A 12554-nucleotide genomic window follows, 5' to 3' on the forward strand; every position below is an offset into this window, starting at 1 on the left:
AGGCCCGTAACTTTGGTCTGTTCCCTCCTGTCTACTTTCCTACCTCTCCAGTTGTCAAGATTTGACAGTCAAACCAGCAGATGTGATGTGTTTAAAGCATTTCCTTCTGATGTCAGATAAGCCCCTTTCCCACATCTAATTTCTCTAGAAAAGCAGAATTGTCATGTTATGTGTATTGTAATAATGCTGCTTAGACTTTTTAGGTTAGAAAACTGGCGGCTTGCCAAAGGCCTCCAATATCGAAAATGTCAGTCTCTAGCACTGTCCCATGTGACTTGAGGGGCAAACCTAGATAATACCAGATGGTCACACACTATCTATTTCAGTCCTGCCACAGGATTAGCTGTGTAAGTCGGGAAGTCTGTAGGTTACAGGTGGGTAGTAAATGCCCCGTTACCTGCTAAAGATGAGTATCCGTGGTTTGCTCTAAGGCAGGGTTTCTCAACGAAGGCATTGACTTTTGGGGCCAGGTAAACCTTTGCTGTGGGGGTGAGTCCTGTGCATCATAGAATGTTTAGCAAGGTCCCGACCTCTACTCCCTAGATGCCCGTAACATTCCCTCTCTCCTCCCAGTTGTGACAACCAAAATCACCTTCAGACTTTCCCAGATGTCCCCTGGGGGGCACAGTTGCACTGAGCGAGAAGCACTGGACTCAAGGCTACCAATATCACTGAGGTGGACTTGACGTCCTGTTGTAAAAGACATACTCATTCTCCTGTTTAGTCAGACTACCCACTCACAGGTGGGACACTGAGACAGAGGGAAACAGCTTGTCCAAGTCACGTGGCCACATCCCTTGCCTCCTAAGAAAACGTGTCACAGGTGAAAGCAAGCTGGCTCTTGTAATATTGGCAAGTCTTTTTTTTTTTAACAAGTGTGCCAGTTTTAGAGTTGTTCTTTGCCCTCTAACCTTTTGGAGGGCTTACATAGCCTTTTAGCTTCTAAAGAAACGAACTGGGGCACTCTTTCCCAAGCAGGAAGCAGTTTCACTGGCAGTGTGTGTGAGACCTTGGGGACTTGGAGGATGAACACTTGTCAAAACAGGGTTTATCCCGATATGCTAGAGTAAGGCTCAGTGCACCACACCAGTGTTATCAGGTGGTGGTGGTCAAATAAGTAGTACTACAGAGAGAATCTTACTTTAGTCAATTTAAAGTTTTGAGATCTCACTATGTTTTTTAAAACAGGTATTAAATACATGCATTTGGTAAAACAGTACAAAAGGCTGTTTGGTACATAGGGGTGGTACTCCCCCCTCTCCATCCTGTCCTTCCTTTGAGAGGCGAGCATTCATCAGTTTCTTCTGTATTGTTTCAGATGATATGTATGTATGTATAACTGTAGTATAAAATCTATCTTAGGGTTCTCCAGAGAAACAGACCCAGTGATGTCTGTATGTATGAGATTAATTTAAGCAACTGAGTCACACGATTTCAGGCTGGCAAGTCTGAAATGTGCAGGACAGGCCAACAGGCTGCAGACCCAGGGAAGAGTTGATGTTGTAGCTCGAGTCTAAAGGCAGTCTGGAGGCAGAATTGTATATATACACATACAGATTAATTCCGTATAATATAGTACAGGGGTTCTGTGTAGTTTACCCAACTTTCTCCAATGGTAACATCTCACGTAACTGTAATAGCAAAACCAGAACATGGACATCGGCGTAATCTACAGACTTTATTCACTGTGCACGTATGGTCACATGTACGCATGCATGCATTCTTGTAACCTCCACCTCAAACAAGACATAGATCGGTTTCATCACCACAATATATTTTTTTTTTCACCACAATATTTTTATCCCCCTTAAATACATAAATACAGATATCCTGGAGATGGCAAGCGTTGTGAACTTAGGGAAGTAGTGTACTAAGGTGTTCATCAGAGAAGGGCTGGTGTCCAGTTTAGGTTGTCATCATCACTTCCTGATGTGAATCCCAAATTACTACTTTGGTTTTTTTCTAGTATTAACAAATTCCTGACATGAGGCGGATCTTTGACTTTACGTAGCGTCACTAGATGACCTCTAGTGCCCAGATGTGTGCCGGGCCAGCTCCTGGGCCTCTCTTTGTTTTGAGGGTGGTGGGACATCAACACCAGGCTGAAGGTTGCCCAGATCTCCCCCAAACCCAGATTACCCCTCAACCCCTGTTTTTAACCACATCAAATGTATTTATTTAATACTTTGACTCATGCTTTTGGTTTTGATCTTCTTTTGAAATATTGTTTTTCTCTTTTTCCCTTCTCTCCACATAGGAGGAAAAGAGACGTAGAGTTACATCCAGAGAACGGTAAGAATAATAATCTTTTCTGTGCAATATGTAATCTTGATGACTGAAATTACTTTTCTGAAATCTTCTAAAAAGAAGAACTTTATAGTGAGTTGCCGGGGTGACTATAGATAGCTTAAGGATGCCGAGTTTGCAGTCAGATTATTAACCTTGTGATTCAGGTAGAATTGTCTTGCAAAGAGTGAATTGGGGGCAACTGGCCGTTATCAGAACTAGATCTAAAGGTTGTATTAAATATTAAATGTTGAGGTAATATGTGCCTTTCAGGGCTTCTGAGATGAAGATTGATTTTTTGGGGCAGTGGGTAGGAAGGAAGACCTTTTGAAAATTGCTTCCACGGGAGGAGTCTGTGAAAGTCAACATTAGGGTGTGTGATTTTGCTTGACAGAGTTGCTGGACTGCTCCCTGCAGAAGAACCGGGAAGAGTAAGACCAGGAACACACGTGGAAGAAGAAGAAAGAGATGATAAAGTAAAGCCTGGTCACCTCCAGGTTTGTCACTTCCACCTTAATCTCAGAACCCATTTGGTTCTAGGAAGGGGGGTGAGGGTGTGGGGAGCGTGTAGGAACAGAGTGACTTTCACTAACGATCAAAGTGACCTTGAATTTAGCTAAAATGCTCTTCAAACTCATTTTTCTGCTGGTTCTCTATGTGGAAGGTGTGTTACGTGGCTGTGGTGATAGTAAATCAGCGGTAGGCCTGGAAGTCAGCTGAACCTCTGCTACTTGATCAGTCAGTCACAGAGCTTCAGTCTGTCCCCTCTCCTGCCTGCCTCTCCTGCCCATGAGGTCCTTGTGAAGGTCTCATTTTCAAACACATGAGGTGCTAAAGTGCTATAGTATCGTCCAGGTATAGAGTTGCATTCTTAACTGAGATCAGATGAGTTCTTTCCCCAGACCTCCAGCTCCTTTGTAAAATCAGAGTTTAAGGTTCTGTGAAATACAGATGTACCCACTGAACCCCCATGGGAGGGGGTAGGAGAAGGAATAGGGGGTCTGATACTGGAAGCTTTACCATTAGACAGCACTGCCCCATATGACAAAGGGCTGACATTGGTCAGTCACAGGTGGTAGAACAATATCAGGTCCCTTTTGGGTTTTTTGTTGTTGTTGTTTTTTGTGGTACGCGGGCCTCTCACTGTTGTGGCCTCTCCCGTTGCGGAGCACAGGCTCCGGACGCGCAGGCCCAGCAGCCATGGCTCACGGGCCCAGCCGCTCCGCGGCATGTGGGATCGTCCCGGACCGGGGCACGAACCCGTGTCCCCTGCATCGGCAGGCAGACTCTCAACCACTGTGCCACCAGGGAAGCCCTAGGTCCCTTTTGGTTTTATTAAGACATTGATTAGAGGTTTCTTAGAAACTCAAATGGGTGGGTGGTGTGTGCCCTTATTGAGAGCCTGTTAAAGGATGGGTGTCTGTTATTTTGTCCTAATGGGGAATCAACTAAAGATGTATAATTCTTGAATTATTTGGTACTTGAAACTAGTCTTTAACTGATCACTTCCCTACCCTGATCCTAGTTAAAGTTAGCAGCAGTTACAGTTGGGACACATGTTGAATTGTTTGAGAAGAAGCGGTTCTAGTGGACTAGCGTGACCACCACCCTCCAAAGAAGGATTTGAGGGCAAGATTGAAATCCCTTGTCTGTGACCAGACTCCCAGGATCTCTTCTTCCAGGAGGAAGGTCTGCAATGTGTTCCTTCTGTTAACATCACCAACCTTTGTGATCTCCTTACAAAGTGTGGGGTTCCTGAGGCTGAATTCTGCTCTCTGGAGAGGCGTGTTTAGCTCTCTAAATTCAGGCTCAAAACAATTTGTTGTCCATGTTTGAGACGGAGCTCTTTTCCAGATTGGGTCATTCTACTTCATTTCTTTATTAGATTCCTAGTTTTGATAAAGTTTTCTATGAGACTGTCAACACTTAATAATGACAAGTAGATAGTATTTTGCCCCCAAATCCCTCTTAAACATCAGGATCTGTCTAAGAGTTCTTTAACTTCCTGCCTACCTACCCCACCAAAAAAAGTGCCTTTTTTTTTTTTTTAATTTATTTCGGCATTCGGGATCTTTAGTTGTGGCATGCGAACTCTTAGTTATGGCATGTGGATCCAGTTCCCCGACCAGGGATTGAACCTGGGCCCCCAGCATTAGGAACACAGAGTCTTAGCCACTGGACCACCAGGAAAGTCCCAAAAATGTGCTGTCTTGAAAGAAGAGAATCTTTATTCCAACTAGACTGCAGGATCAGTTTAAGTATTTTATTTCCGTAAAACTCTTTAGTAGAAAGATTCAAATCAAATGCAAAAATTAACTAATCTGGGCTTCCCTGGTGGTGCAGTGGTTGAGAGTCCGCCTGCTGATGCAGGGGACACGGGTTCATGCCCTGGTCCGGGAAGATCCCACATGCCGCGGAGCGGCTGGGCCCGTGAGCCATGGCCGCGGAGCCTGCGCATCCGGAGCCTGTGCTCCGCAACAGGAGAGGCCACAACAGTGAGAGGCCCGCGTACCACAAAAAACAAAAAAAAAATTAACTAGTCTTTTTTTTTTTTTTTTTTTGGTCTCCCCCTCCCCTCCACTTAGGAAGAAAAGAGACTCAGAAGTCAAACCAAAGAACTGTAAGTACAGTTAACATGCCTTTGTACTTTGTGAAGCTTACTTGCTAAAATAAGCGTTCTGGTAAAAATAATGGATTGGACAGAGTGTTAAGTGCACTGATCATACATATAATGTGTGGATGACTTCTGCTCGTGTAAGGTCAGACCACCACACTGAAGGCTGAGGTCAGGTGAGATTTAGCTGACCTTGACCCCAGGCCTCTTCTTAGTGGTGCTCATACAGCAAGCAGCTAGTCAGGTGGTGGTTAAAGGGCATTGAGCAGCTCTGTCTCTTCCCCACAGCTGTGAAGGCGCTGTATGACAAACTGCCCCAAAGCTCAGTGGCTTACGAGAGTAACCATGTTTTGAGCTTACATGTTTGCGGCTCAGTGGCCATTGGCTGATCTTGGTCAGGTGGACCCGCTTCAGCCCCAAGACTTGGCCAGCCTGGGTGTGCTCTCATGGCAGTGGCAGCACCTGAGGGCAGAAGTGGAAAGCAACCTCTGACAGACAGTGGGCTGAAGCAAATGTTGAGACTGGGCCTGAGTCTGGGGTGGGCAGAACACCTGAACTGAGTGGCCGGGCCCTGGCGGACGGAGAGGTGAGGACTTTCTGGACGGCACCTCAGGCCAGCTAGCAAACCTGCACAGGAATCCACCACAGGCAGGATTCCCATCAGGTTACCAGAGATCAGTGGATCCCTGTTGTCTCTTTTGTTTTTAAACTACTGCGTGTCTCAGCAACAGGGAAGTGTAGACGGCGCTTCCGAGATCATACTTTCTGAAGTAATAAATGCCTTCTGGGTTTCTTGCTCTGAAAACTTGCCCTTCAGAGAAGAAATACAATCCATGCTCTAACTTAGGGGAGGAGACCGTGTAAACCCCTCACTGGGGCTGCTTGAAAGGGCAGCGGGCGCCCTGAGCTGACTGTGTGTTTCGTTCTGCGGCAGAACACCTAAACAGAAATCTAAGGAGGAGCCAGACAGAGATGCAAGGCCCGGAGGAGCTCAGGCTGAAATGAATGAAGGAGAAGACAAAGTAAAGACTGACTCTGTCACTTATCTCTATCTGATCCTTACGTTCCCAGTTGGTGGGGAGAAATGGCGTGGGGTAGGGCTCTGTGTTCAGCTCCAGCCCTACCTGCCCGTGGGGTGGCGCTGGGCAGGTCAGCTGCTACCCTTCGTGGGGGTGGGTGGCTGTCACTTCATGTCAGCGCCTGATACATAGTGAGTGTTCAGTTGTCTGTGCATCGTAACGGTGGGGAGGGCCTCTGTGCTGGACTAAGGCGTGTGTGGAGCCAGCTTCTCTTCAGAGCCTCTGCCCTGAGAAGGCTTGACGTGTCACCCCAGCTACATGGTGTCATCACACTTGTGCTGCTTTACCAACCAGTCAGTCTCCTGAGTTCTGAGCCTAGCTCTTCCCTTCCCTGCCAGCTTCCCCAGTTCAGCTAAGTGAGCACATTTAAACCCTAAAACACTACATTGATCCAGGGGTGGGCCTGTGTAAACGTCCTGGGCAGCAAGGTTATCCACAGGGCTGTGAACTCCAGGGGAGGGGGACACAGCTGCTGGGGGCCGCAGCACAGGACTCTTAAGCTCCTTAGCAGTTTGGTCCCTGTCTAAGAGAAGCCAAACGAGGGTGGTCCCAGGATTGTCTCTGGTTTTCTGTCTGAGATCTAGAGAGCAGAGCCAGAGGTCAGACTTGCTGGGTCATGAGCATTCTCGCTTCCAGCGGGCACCCCTTCTTGTTCTATGGCAGATGATCCTTTCGGTGTTTCCTCCAGCTTGTTCTATCTAACATCTTATTGTCTCTCATCTTTTCTGTCTGGATATTCATTACCTTACTGTCAGCACTCGCCTGGCATCCCTTCAGATCTAGAGAGATCTTAGCGGTGCTGTCAAACCACCCATTTTCCTCAGACGGCAACTGGTAGGAGCTTTTGACCACACAGCCAGCACTTTTGCCTCACGGCAGAAAAGGACAAAAGGATCAAACATTTGACTTTGTCTAATGAGTTGGTGACCAAGTCGGGAATTCCTACTTCTACTTCTGTCCCATACTAGATTCCGAAGTTTAGTGTTGTCACCCCCTACCCCACTCCTACTGTCCCAATGCCTGTCTGTATGACATCTTCACCCCTGACCAAACAACAGATGGAGCTATGGGCATTTTGGCCGACATAAGCAAAATGGCTATAATATTCCCTTTTACTTTGAGCTATCCTAGGACAGGGGTTGGTAAACTGTGATCCACAGGTCAAATCTGGCCCTCTGCCTGTTTTCATAAAGTTTTATTGGAACACAGTCATACCATTTCACTTATGTATTGTTTCTGGCTGCTTTTGTGCTACAGTGGCAGAGTTGAGTAGCTGTGACACAGGTCTGTGGCTTGTACATCTGAAAATGTGTATTTTTTTGCCCTTTACAGGAAGTTTGCCAACTACCGGTCAACTCTTGTTTGTAGGTGTTAGGAAACTGAGTTAACATTTTTGAAGCCTCATCTCTACCCTGTAGACCTGCCCAGATTTTCCTGTTCTCTCATTCCACAGTGCTGCAATCCTTAACTGATACTTTGGGGTTTTGTCTCGCTCTTACTCAGAAATTAATTTTCCCCCCTTTATTTCTCCACCCACACTTTCCCCTCTCAGGATGAAAAGAGGCACAGAAGTCAACCCAAAGATCTGTAAGTGGTTAAAATGCTTGTGCTTTTGTGCTGTGCTTTGTGTAATTTAAATTAGCGAAATAACTGTTGGAGATCTGTGATGTAGAGGTTTACAGGGAATTGCTGGTGCTATTGGAAGATTGGATCAGTTTGGGCGGGGCTGGATAAGAAATCAAACTCTGGGCCCCATCTTACCTGATACCCTCTGCCACGTGGGTAGTGCTCCTGTCACTGCACTGTCACGTGTCTCTTAGTTTCCGGCACCTCTCATCAGGCCCCACGTCTGAGGGTCACATGGGGCTTCTGAAGGCTTCCTTTCAGGATCACGAGTTAGTGACACACCTTTGGAGCTACTGTGACAAGGGGACTTTCTTTTTTGGATGGGAAGAAAGTATCTGTTCACCAGATCTATTGGGAATAGTTTGCTTTTCTGTAGGAAGGCATTAGTTTGTCATTTTTATGTGAATTGGCAATATAGTTTTTTTTTTTTTTAAGCTAACATCTGACTTATTTGTTTATCCAATAGAGCTAGCAAACGGAGACCAGAAGAAAAAGAACCTGAAGGAGTAAAACCACAAGTTTCTGATGAGAAAGATGAGGATGAAAAGGTAAGGCCTAGTTTTTTCAATTCTACTGTGTTTCATAATATCCCATTGGCTGGAATATATTAAAGTGTTTTTTAAACAATTTTTCTTATGGAAACATTCAAACATACCCCAAGGTAGGCAGAAAAGGGTAGCAAACCCTCACATTGTCATCAGCCTTCAACAGTTATCAACCCATGATTAGGCATGTTTTACCCAAGCCTTACTCGTTCTCCTTACCCTCCCTCGCTCTGAAGATAAACAGATCCCAGATGTATTGCTGAAATATCTACAGAAGTGCTTCTAAAAGGAGAGGAGTCTCTTCTTAAACATTACCACTGGGCTTCCCTGGTGGCACAGTGGTTAAGAATCCCCCTGCCAATGCAGGGGACACGGGTTCGAGCCCTGGTCCGAGAAGAACCCACAGGCCGCGGAGCAGCTAAGCCCGTGTGCCACAACTACTGAGCCTGCGCTCTAGAGCCCGTGAGCCACAACTACTGAGCCCGTGTGCCACAACTAATGAAGCCTGCACGCGTAGAGCCCGTGCTCTGCAACAAGAGAAGCCACTGCAATGAGAAGCCTGTGCACCACAACGAAGAGCAGCCCCGACTCTGTGCAACTAGAGAAAAGCCCGTGCTCAGTAACAAAGACCCAACTTAGCCAAAAATTTAAAAAATAAATAAATTTATTTAAAGAAAATCACCGCTATACCATTATCATAGCACAATAATATAAAAACCTAATCTCCGTTCAGATTTCCCTGATGGTCTCCCTTGTGTGTTTTACAGTTGGATTCAGGACCCCAACACAGCCTATATAATACACTTGGTTCCTGTTTGTCCTCAGTGTGTCATCTGCAGTTTCACCCTGTCCTCTTTCTTGCACTTGGTGGAACTAGCCAGCTTACCTGTAGCGTCTGTGGGTTCTCAGGCTTGACATATCCCTCCAGCCCTGTCCGCCTGCAGACCGGTAGTTAGGTCCAGAGGCTTGACCAGAGGCAGGTCTCTTGTTTCCCAGAGTACTTCTGAGGTGATGCTGTGTACTTCCTGTTACATCATACCATAAGGCATGGTTATCTTTTGAAGGTGTTAGGATTGATCACTGAGCTCAGGTGCCATCTGCCTGATCCATCCATTATAAAGTTCCCCTCAGCTTTTCACCTAATGTTTTTAACAGTCATTGCTTAAATCCATTATTTCACTGGGAGTTACAGATTGTGATAGTTGTGTTCTACCATTCCTTCATTTACCCCAAATAATTCTAGAAATAAATTTTCTCTTATATTAGTCAGCAGGGGCCGTCATAACAAAATATGACAGTCTGGGTGACTTAACCAATAGACATTTATTTTCTTACAGTTCTGGAGACTGGAACTAAAAGTTCAAAGTGCCAGCAGGGTTAATTTCTGGAGAAGTCTTTCTTCCTGGCTTGTGGACGGCTGTCTTCTTGCTGGTTCCTTACATGGCCTTTCCCTGTGCAAGCACGTAGGGAGAAAGAGAGCTCTGGTGTCCCTTCCTCTTTATGAGGTCCCCAGTCCTATTGGATTAGGTCCACACCCTTGTGACCTCATTTAACCATAGTCACTTCCTTAAAAGCCTCATCTCCAAATACAGTCACATTTGGTGTTAGGGCTTCAACGTAGGAATTGGGTGGGGGGCCAGGGATACAACTCAGTCCATAGTACCCCTCTTCAATTATATACTTACTCTGAGGTACCACTTATACAGTAAAGCTGGGTTTTTTTGTTTGTTTTTTTAAAGTGATCTTATGAGTCTTTTAAGGAAGTCTGGTTATAAGAATTTTGTTTAGGGGCTTCCCTGGTAGCGCAGTGGTTAAGAATCTGCCTGTAAATGCAGGGGACACAGGTTCGAGCCCTGGTCCGGGAAGATCCCACATGCCATGGAGCAATTAAGCCTATGCGCCACAACTACTGACCCTGCGTTCTAGAGCCCACAAGCCACAACTACTGAGCCCACATGCCACAACTACTGCGTGCTTAGAGCCCGTGCTCCGCAACGAGAGAAGCCACCGCAACGAGAGAAGCCACCGCAACGAGAAGCCCACGCACCGCAACGAAGAGTGGCCCCCGCTCGCTGCAACTAGAGAAAAACCCGCACGCAGCAACAAAGACCCAACACAGCCAAAAATAAATAAAAGAAAATCAATAAATTTATTTTTTTAAAAAAAGGAATTTTGTGTATAAGACTAGACACTGGAGATGGCTTGGGTCTCAGTGGTTCTCTGACTGCCTTCCTGCCTCTGACTTTTGTGATAACCATGTACGTTTTGTGATAACCTTGTACATTAAATTCTTAACTGAAGCATTATCCAGATGGAAAATACTTTTTTACCCTCCACTCTTTTGTTTTCTCCGTTTAGGAGGAGAAGAGACGCAGAACTACATGCAAAGAACCGTAAGAACGTATTTTTGTCTTTATACAAAGCAGATCATAATATTAAAATGGTTGTCCTAGAAAGCAAGTAAAGGGGCTTTTAGTGAATTCTGGAGTAGCCTTAGCTTTGTACGTGATGGAGTGTGAGCACAGGACCGAGACGTTCCAATCCTGCCGTGTGAGGCAGCTCCCCTCCTCGTGGTAAAGATGCTTACGGCCTCGCACCTTGCCCCTTATGCGGCGTCTGGTGCTCATCTGTGTCTGGTGGATCAGGTGTAACTTTGATGGCAGATTCTGATATGTTGTGAAATGACTAAAAAAACCTTCTGCTTGGTACACAGAACTGAGAAGAAAATGGCTCGAACCAAAATGGCAGTAGTGTCCTCCAAGGTAAACGTATATCTGGGAGTAAAACCAGTTGTGCACCACTAATGCGATTGCTTGGGGCTGGCTCTCTGAGCGCTGTTTGTGTTCGTGCCTCCACAGACCGATCCTCTGAAGTGCATTGAGTGCGGACAGTACCTGGATGACCCCGAGCTAAGATATGAACAGCATCTCCCTGATGCAGTAAGTTCCAGCTGTGTTTTCAGCCTTATATTGATAGTTTCCTGTCTCTTGTGTCTAGTTAATGGTCAATGTCTCTCAGGTGGAAGAGATACAGTTGTTGACAAATGAGAGACTGTCCATCTTTGATGCCAATGAATCTGGCTTTGAGAGTTACGAGGATTTTCCCCAACACAAACTGACCTGCTTCAGGTAACTGATACGCCTCTGCTTTATCGTAACGGGGCATTTTCCTAAAGACACCTAAGTTCTTAATATCCTAGTGAAGTTTTTAATACCTAACCTGCAACATTTCTTAAGCTGCTGACACGAGATAAGGGCCAGCAAGCTGGTAGACGTCTGGTAGACGTTTGCTGGTGGTGGTGGGGTGGGTGGGCGGGTGGTTACAGCTCTACCTGTTAGGTCTTGAGCAGGTGAGCATCCTGGAGCTCATTCAGGTGAGGGCCAGCTATGTGCTAGGTCCTGAACGAGGTCTTACAGATGCAGCACCTCAGCTCCCTGGTCTCGTGGAGGCAGAACAAAAGTTAGGCCTGTCAGGTAGTGACACTGTGACAGATGTGAAAAGCATGGGGAGCAGAGAGTGGGTGGGGGAAAGTTGTTTAGAATGGAGAGGAAGGGACTGGAGCAAAGACTCGGTGGCTTAAGAACAAGCCGAGGGGCTAGTGAGGGAAAGACATCCAGGAGAAGGGAACAGCACGTGGAGGCTGGGAGGTGGGCACATCGGCTGGGGAAGGCTAGGCGAGAGGCTGTGTGGGGGGAGTAGAGGGACTGGGGGTGAGTGGTAGGGGAACAGGGGCCCGGGAGGGGCCTGGATCCTGCAGGGCTTTGCAGGCCGTGTCAGTGATGCCGGGCTCTTCGGCGTAGAGGTCCGTGACGTCTGGACTGTACCTTTGGAAGGGCTCAAACAAGCCTGTGAGTGAGCAGAGTCCCCGTGCTCTCCAGCCCCCTTGGTTCCGTTCTGTCCCCCTCACTGGAGGTGCTTCACTTTGCTTCTTGTGGGAAATGGCTTGGCTCCAGGACCAGCCCATGTCTCCTTTCAGGCCTTGGCACGTGCTTTTCCGCTCCCTGGACCAGAGAATAGTAGGGGTGGGCGGGCCGCCTGTTGTAGCCTCAGGTGGAATCATTTCTGGGCAGCCTTTCCGACACTCCTGCCCCACAGTGGGTTGGGGGGCTCTGGGCCCAGGGAAACCCCAGTATGTTTCTCCTGCAGTACTCCGTACACTCGCTGTGGTTGGTGGTGTCTCCCACGCTCCACGATCAGGATCCTGATCTGTAGTGGGATGCTGCCCATCTACCAGCGATCCCCTGGCTCAACCTCTGCCTGACAGCACAGCTGAAACATGCTGTTGGCATTGCTGACATTCATGGCCTCCTGCTTCCCTGTGGCATTCCTGGGGCAGAGGTTCAGGAGAACCAGGGGCCGGGGCCGCTGTAGTCGGGAGTGTCAGGGCTTGGGGTCTCCTGGCCA

At 47.1% G+C, this 12554-nt stretch overlaps 1 protein-coding gene across 4 annotated transcripts in view; it reads left to right on the forward strand.

Moving 5' to 3' along the window:
• The window catches only part of DNMT1 (DNA methyltransferase 1), a 42545-nt gene that overhangs the window by 11349 nt on the left and 18642 nt on the right, over positions 1–12554 (forward strand). For all 4 annotated transcript variants that reach the window (XM_067733828.1, XM_067733825.1, XM_067733826.1 and 1 more), the window contains exons 7-16: positions 2258–2292; positions 2681–2783; positions 4872–4906; positions 5835–5922; positions 7532–7566; positions 8072–8153; positions 10509–10543; positions 10864–10912; positions 11009–11089; positions 11169–11278. In XM_067733828.1, the coding sequence (XP_067589929.1) occupies positions 2258–2292; positions 2681–2783; positions 4872–4906; positions 5835–5922; positions 7532–7566; positions 8072–8153; positions 10509–10543; positions 10864–10912; positions 11009–11089; positions 11169–11278 (653 nt within the window). The remainder of the gene's footprint in view (positions 1–2257; positions 2293–2680; positions 2784–4871; positions 4907–5834; positions 5923–7531; positions 7567–8071; positions 8154–10508; positions 10544–10863; positions 10913–11008; positions 11090–11168; positions 11279–12554) is intronic.

Source organism: Pseudorca crassidens, chromosome 3 (genome assembly GCF_039906515.1).
Source record: "Pseudorca crassidens isolate mPseCra1 chromosome 3, mPseCra1.hap1, whole genome shotgun sequence".
In the NCBI taxonomy this organism is placed as follows: Eukaryota; Metazoa; Chordata; class Mammalia; order Artiodactyla; family Delphinidae; genus Pseudorca; species Pseudorca crassidens.